This window comes from Daktulosphaira vitifoliae, unplaced genomic scaffold, assembly GCF_025091365.1.
Source record: "Daktulosphaira vitifoliae isolate Bord-2020 unplaced genomic scaffold, ASM2509136v1 Scaffold_528, whole genome shotgun sequence".
In the NCBI taxonomy this organism is placed as follows: domain Eukaryota; kingdom Metazoa; phylum Arthropoda; class Insecta; order Hemiptera; family Phylloxeridae; genus Daktulosphaira; species Daktulosphaira vitifoliae.
The window spans coordinates 1-8,118 of record NW_026100093.1 but is presented as its reverse complement, the minus strand read 5'-3'; the positions used below and the strand labels follow the sequence as shown (position 1 = coordinate 8,118).

At 35.1% G+C, this 8,118-nt stretch overlaps 1 protein-coding gene across 1 annotated transcript; it reads left to right on the top strand.

Moving 5' to 3' along the window:
• The first annotated feature begins 6,185 nt into the window (after nucleotides 1-6,185).
• On the top strand, nucleotides 6,186-7,193 carry LOC126909550 (uncharacterized). Its single transcript, XM_050691985.1, has 2 exons — nucleotides 6,186-6,462; nucleotides 6,525-7,193. Exons 1-2 carry the CDS (start codon nucleotides 6,189-6,191, stop codon nucleotides 6,869-6,871), a joined length of 621 nt encoding a protein of 206 aa, XP_050547942.1. The 5' UTR covers nucleotides 6,186-6,188; the 3' UTR covers nucleotides 6,872-7,193.
• Nucleotides 7,194-8,118: the final 925 nt, after the last annotated feature.

Genomic DNA, 8,118 nt, shown 5'->3' with positions numbered 1-8,118 from the left:
CGTTGCGCACCTGTTGCTATCCTTGGATGTAGTAGCCGTTTCTCAGACTCCCTCTCCGGAATCGAACCCTGATTCCCCTTTACAATTACGTAAACTTATTTTGTATATTTGACATTTTTGAGCATATAAATGCATATATATATATATATTATTTCTAGAAATAGTAGCATATATTTTATAATTTGCCTTAAAAATATTAAAAATTTGTTTTTGATGAAGATCCGTACAATACTATGTACAATATATAAAATTAATTTTGGGATTTAGATATTTATAAATTCCATAATTGATATTAATATATCAAGTAACATCACCATCAAGTTTTTTTTTTTAAAACACCTAAGATGCTTCATTTAACTTGCCCCAGTTGCTAATTGTTAATCAAACAATCAGCACGTATGTTTCGGTCTCGCTCTCGTGAAACCTGTGTGTTATTGTTATTAAATTTTATATGTGCGTATAATGCGAACCGCGGACTTATGGACGTTGGTAAGTGTTTTTAATAGATTTTTTTTTTTTTTAAGTAAGTGGGTCACAATAGTGGCATCAAATTACATTGTGTATAATACAACTATATTATACAAATGGATACATACGGAAATGTCTCCACAGCGCAAGAAAAAAATATAACTGTCAGCTATGATATTTGGACACAAATAAATACTGACATTGAAAATTTTAAAAAAATAATAGCAGAACTTCAAGAAAGTAACGAAAAATTAAAATGTCAATTAAGTCAAATTAAAGGGAATGTGGAAATTAACACAAGTTCACCAAAAAAAATCCTTAAAGTAACAAAAGAAGTGGCGAGAACTTCTACTAAAATCTACAAACCTCCACCTATTACAGCATGTGGGGTCAATGATATTNCTATTCGCAAAGAAGACGGCACGTGGGCACGAAGTGAATATGAAAAAGCTGAAGTATATGCATGTTACTTAGAGACTGTATTTAAACCTAATAATATAGTCTCAGAACTTGACGGACTGTATAGTTTACAATTAGTNATATAGTTTCAGAACTTGACGGACTCTATAGTTTACAATTAGATAGAAATCGGGAGAAAATAAAATATTTTTCACCATTAGAAGTGGCGCAAGAAATTGATAACAACATCAATGTAAAAAAAGCACTAGGTTACGATGAAATCATNGAAGTGGCGCAAGAAATTGATAACAACATCAATGTAAAAAAAGCACCAGGTTACGATGAAATCAGCCCGAGAATGATAAAAGAATTGCCTAAGAAGGCGATTATTTATCTTACATACATCTTCAATGCAATTTTACGAACTGAATACGTTCCAAAACTATGGAAAAAAGCTCAGGTCATAATGTTACTAAAACCAGGTAAACCACCAGATCAGGTAACATCTTACCGGCCAATATCACTCTTACCTTGTTTATCTAAGCTTTTTGAAAAAGTTCTTCTTAAAAGGATAAAACCTTTGATTGAAGAAAAGCAACTTTTACCTGACCACCAATTTGGTTTCCGCAATAAGCACTCTACAATTGATCAAGTTCACCGAGTTACCAATGTTATTAACCAGGCTCTTGAAGAGAAAAAGTACTGTTGTGCAGTTTTCTTAGACGTTGCGCAGGCGTTTGATAAAGTTTGGCATGAAGGACTATTTATAAAATTAAGAGAACAACTACCACACACTTGGTGCGCGTTATTAGAATCTTACTTGACTGAACGAGAGTTTCGGGTAATGCATGAGCAAGCTGTTACAGATTGGAAAACTATAACAGCAGGAGTACCACAAGGTAGTGTTTTAGGACCTATTTTGTATTTACTTTATACTGCTGACATTCCATCAACCAATGATACGACAACTGCCATGTTCGCTCATGTTACGGCTGTATTAGCAACCAGTTATAGTCAACAGTCTGCAACTGGTAAATTACAAAACTCGATCAATAATATCTTGTGACGTAAAAAATGGACCAATCATTAATAGTACTATTTAACACATTAGTAAATTAAATTAGTTATTGTGAACATCATATAATTAAGTGTAACTGCTCGGCAATTGGTAATGCGGTGTTATTGTCTAGATAGTATTAATTTCGTGGTGAATAAAAACTAATTTTGAACAGTATAATTCAGTAATAACATTATTCAATTTTCCTAAATAATGCAGTCGCACATTCCCTTTTTTCTATTATCTGTTGTACAATCGTTCATAACAAATTATCATTGTGATAACAAAACGCCCAGCTGACCACTACAGTACTGTCAATCATTCAACCGGTCCCAGATGTCTGTCAACGAAGCATGCACTGATGTCGGCGTTGTTTCCCCTTCCGGTCCATGTGTGTCGTCGCCGTCAAGTGGTTTGGCCGTTTTGTTAAAATGTGTTTTGGCCGGTCGTCTATTCGGTCTGCAGCATTTTTACTTAGTTTTATGTTGCGTATATTTGAACATATTATGGCTGCCTAATTTTACTTTTGGCCCTGGCGATCGAGCCATGGGTGAAGACTCATTTGTTGGCTACGGCCTGGGCATCATGATAATATAATTTGGTAACTTTGTACAGCATTCCCGTTTTTTTCTTTGTTTTGTCCATTTCATTGTTCCCTCTATTCGTGCATTGTCACGAGGTTTCTTTAAAAATGTCATTAATATATTTTAATATTTTAATATGATTATTCTATCTTATCTCTTGGCATATTTGCTCATTGACTATTGGTAAATTATGATAAAATATCATGTTCGTCCATTCTATCATTAATTTTATTATGTTGAGTGTAATAAAACCTCATGTTGGACCAATCTAGACGTGCTTAGCAGTCTCAAGGCTCGGTATAAAAGGCCTAGATCCATATTGACCGATGTCATGTTCTTAGTTTGAGCATTATTGCAATGATAACCATTTTATTTTATTCAATATTGGAAAGTACGATCCTGTCCCTTGGTCAAATCGAACATAGTCAATACAGAAGTGTCAGAGATTATTTTTTCCCTCATGTCCCTTTTATTTTATTTGTCCTTAGCTCATTTAATAATTTGTAATAATTTTAAACTATGACTTGAAATATGTTATATAAAAGAATTTGTAATTTTATTTGACTTTGAACATTTGTAACTGACGTTTATTTTATTGTACTTTGGGCATTATTATTTTAGTTAAACACAGTATATAAAATAGAACATCATCGCCTATACTACTTGTCTACCAGTTTTTAATTCCTTTTCCCCTAGAGTTAAGGTAAAAACTTAGTAAATTAAAACAACAAATGTGTCAGTTATATTTAAAATTCCACTATGCTCCGGTCTGGTAGAGCCTCGGCTAGTGGTGAATCCAACTTCGTTTGGGTTTATGTGCTTCATCGGTGATAACCTCACGGTTAGTTATCGGTGAACGTCACAATCTTCTTATGGACAAGACGTTGGAAAATTAAAATCAATAGTGACAAATCAGTACATATCAATTATACACTTCTTAATACCAATATTANTCAGTACATGTCAATTATACACTTCGTAATACCAATAATATTCCTATCAAAATGAATCATCAAATTATCCCACAAAAAGATTCGGCTAAATACCTAGGAATGCACTTAGACTCACGTCTTAATTGGAAACACCATGTACGCCAGAAAAATTTGCAAATAAAACTAAAAATGNTAATTGGAAACACCATGTACGCCAGAAAAGTTTGCAAATAAAACTAAAAATGAAAAAGTTATACTGGTTGATCGGGAAACATTCCGAACTTTCATTAAATAACAAACGTCTACTTTACGTAGCTATCATAAAACCAATTTGGACTTACGGTATACAACTGTGGGGTTGTACTAGTAAGTCTAATATTGATGTTATTCAACGATGCCAAAATGTTGCACTCCGTACCATCGTTTCAGCTTATCGGTACGATAGAAATGACATTATACACCGTGATTTGATTTTGCCTACAGTAGCAGAAGAAATTAAGAGATTTGCTCGCAAACATGAGGTGAGATTAACGAACCACATTAACACAGCAGCCATCCAACTTTTGGACAACTCCGAAGACATCAGGCGTCTTAAACGTCATAAACCATATGACTTAATTTAAAATATTTAGTTTTAACTTAGGTTAAGGAGCCACCTCGCTGGAGGTGTCACTCCACACATGTTTATTCTTTATTAATTGTTATAAAACTATGTTTCATATACAATTATTGTAAAATATATTTATAAAGATAATTTTATCGTTTAAATAATAAAGCCATTTGGTAGTTTGTAAAAAAAAAATTTAACTTGCTTAGCTCATGCTTTACATCGAGTAGCTGAGCAAATCCGTAGTGATTTTCCGTTAGTTGACAAACTTATATCGTCAGTAGGGTTACAAAGGGCATTCATCCTGATAGGGGAAGTAAGAGGCGTGGCCTATGTGGAAAGAGTGGTAGAAATATGCGTGTTCTGTTAAGTNGACCCATTGCCTCCCGCAACCTTCTGGGACTCCGTTTGTGTCGACGAATCGACCTTCGGGAGATCCTCATCAGGTGTGCGGGTAGGGGGGGGAGTAAATCCAACGTAAACTAACATAATACAATGGGAGGGGGAACGACGAAACCCAACGTATACTAACCTAAGAAAAACCTCTCCTCCTCCACCAAGTCTTATGAGAGAGGGGTAATGCAACTTATGGTAAACTATAGGTGGGGTGGGGGGAGGATGAAACACGACGTAAACTAACACAACTTGTCACGCACCTAAATTATGCTCGGCCATATATACGTAATATAGGTTTTTTGACTCTTCTTCTTCTCTACTACAGGCATTGCCTTGTCGTTGCCTTCATTGCTTGATGTTTGGGAAAATTAATGCAGTGGTTTCCCGTTGCCTTCTGCATCGCAATGACATCTCTTATTAATAAGGGATGCTATTCAAGTATAGATTAATCTATAATTGATACTAACAATGTTGCTGCCCATTGTTAGGTCCATTTTGGTCGACTTTTACGACGAGCATGGACTGCCGTCCATGGGTTTTTTGACGAAAAAAAAAATCCATTTTCCAGGTAAGCTATACGGTTACGGTGAAAAGTATGAATTTTAAACGTCGAATCCGCTATTTTGATATGCGACATGCATATATTTAGATAAATTCCATATGTAAAATGTCAATTTTACCTAATTTGTAAAAAAAACATAGATTTATTCAAAACAGTCATTGTGTGCCAGATGGCTGTATTGATGATTACACTATAGCACTTGAGATTATTACAGCAGATGGACCAACGCGGCGGCGACGGCGATGTCGCCGTCAATTAGATTAATTGTTATTATACGAGTTAATAAAATTGACCGTTATTCGTATAGTGAATAATAAATCAATATTTTTTTTTAGACAATATAAACTAATGACGACTTTTCAAATTTTCTTATAGCAAAACACATTCTTAAATAAACACTACCGCTGCCGCCGCCGCCGACGACGACGACGACGTAATCACTTGACTATATATATTATAATGTTTATAATATTATTATAACTGTATTATACTTACCGATTAATGGTGCACGTATATTTTGTCTGAATTATTACTGGTATCCCTCCCATTGTTATAAATTATTACTGTATTTAACAACTGTAATTAATTATTTTTAATAAAATAATAGCTTCGACTGGACGGATTGTATTCTTCTTCCGTCAACGCATTAGAGACGGCAGACGGTCATAATTTTTACAAAGGCATCTGTTTTAAATTCTATGAAGTAGATGTATCGTATCCAGAAGGGCTGCATGACGAGCACAATGACTTGCTGTTTTTGCCTGGCAACGATGTACCGCCGGGTTCCAAAGAGACCAAACTCTTGGCTACTTTGAAACCCAAACAGCGGTATGTCGTACACTATGTCAACTTGAAACAGGCGATTGCACACGGACTGCAAGTCGATAAAGTATATACATCGTACCTAGAGCTATTAGCTATGATATTAATATGTTTGTCATATAGGTGCACCGCGTGCTAGAGTTTCAACAAAATGCTTGGTTGAAACCGTACATTGAGTTGGACACTGAAATGCGGAAACAGGCGGCAAATGCTTTTGAAATATCGTTTTTCAAATTAATGAATAATGTCGTCTTTGGTAAGTGCACGCTCAATGGTAAAGTAGTTGTGAGTTATTTGATAAATATTTATATTTTATAGGGAAAACCATGGTGAACATGCGGAAAANTTTATAGGGAAAACAATGGAGAACATGCGGAAACGCATCCGTATTGAGCTAATCTCCAGTCCCGAACGTCTAAGCAAGCTCGTAAACCAACCAACCTTCAACGACTGTATCAAATACGGCGAAAGGTTGTGCGCCGTCATAATGGACACAAAGATTGTCAAGTTTATCAAACCAATATACGTCGGTTTAGCAGTGCTTGACATTAGCAAGTCGCTAATGTACAAGTACTTCTACGACGTATTAAAACCTCATTATGGCGACGCAATTAGCCTGGTTTACATGGATACTGGTGAGTACAACCGTACAGTAGAAATATTTTTACAATATTTATATATTTTTAATTTTTCTCAGACTCCTTCATATACCTGCTCAGAGTCAGCGACTTCTACCAGGATTTAGCCGACAGCCCCGATTTACTGGTGTACGTGGACGCATCTAGCCTGCCCAAGGATCACCCTTGTTACTCGACCTCGAGGAAGAAGACGCCTGGTCTGTTTTCAAACGAGACCGGCGGCCTCACCCTCTTTGAGATCGGCACACTTCGTTCAAAGTGCTATGCATTTGACATGGAAGACAGCGAATTCATCAAGTCTAAGGGGATCCGTGGACATGTCGTCCGGAAAAATCTGTCCTTGGACGATTACAAACGATGTTTGTTTGAAGACGATGGCGACGATGGTGACGATGCGTCAAAATGAGCGTTGATCGGAGGCAATGTCGTGTAGTCATCGGAGCCGTACGTGATGGTGAGATTCCACCGACATTATCATTACTGTACACTCCGTACCGACAGAACGTGTCAATTCGTTCTTTCGAGCACGAGGTACGCACTTTACGTACAACCAAGTTGGCGCTTAACCGTTTCGACGATAAGCGCTACACGCTCGACAACAGAGTTGACACGCTGGCTTACGGTCATTATGCCATTCCATCGGAAGAAATTTAAGCAACATTAGTTTTTAGAATAATAATAAAATTGTAAAACTCTTTAAATATCCATATCGATATATATAAAATATATTGTATGCTAAACCGTGTAATTGAATTTTATGATAAGGTTTTTGTAAATATAAGTGTTGTATAAATATATTGTTGTAAATATAGTTTTAAGATTTTTTTAATGTAATATTTTAATTAATTGAGTTGTAAATAAATGTAATTTAGAATTGATATTATAATAAATGCTTAATTAATTAAAGTAATTAACCACTATTTATTTTGATAATACCAGATTATTTTACAATAGGTATTAATAAATTATAGTAAGTACTACACGTATTTTAGAAATATTTATTTATTTTACTATAATCATTCATATACATATTATTTATGGAAAATATATTGNTTTATTTATTTTACTATAATCATTAATATACATTTTATTTAGGGAAAATATAATTATTGTACGAATACAAATGAGAATATTGCAAAATCATTTTTTGACAATAATGTTACATATTATAATTCATCCATTGTTTTAAGCAGATTGCCTTGTATAAACTACACACTGTCGGGTTGTTCATGTGTCGGATACAACACATTTTTGTAACACAACTTAAATTGTACAGCGGTGGGCAGTCCAAATCCTCGACGTTGACTATACGTTGTCCCGGTATGTACTTTTCAACTACTCGCTTTTTCACAGCTCCCTTCACGTAAATGGTCTCGCACCGCAACAGTTTCATGATTCTCGGCAACTCATTGTATTCAACGTCACCGCAACGAGTATCCATTCCATGTAGGTATTTTTTCAACCAAAAGTTTGTTTTAGCATCGCCCTCGATACTTTTTGGATGTTTAAACATCCAATGAGCGAAAGAAGTACAGTCTATGGCAATAACAGTCAGTTCCTTGACCAAAAACGATTGTTATGAATACTTAACTTAGTTTTAATATTGTCCCACAATTGTAATAACAGATAATCATAAATTGAATTGTAATTGAG

Coding starts and splice junctions, on each gene's coding strand:
- LOC126909550 (XM_050691985.1), top strand. CDS start 6,189: ATGGAGAACATGCGGAAACGCATCCGTATTGAGCTAATCTCCAGTCCC. Junction 6,463..6,524: donor CCTGGTTTACATGGATACTG/GTGAGTACAACC, acceptor AATTTTTCTCAG/ACTCCTTCATATACCTGCTC.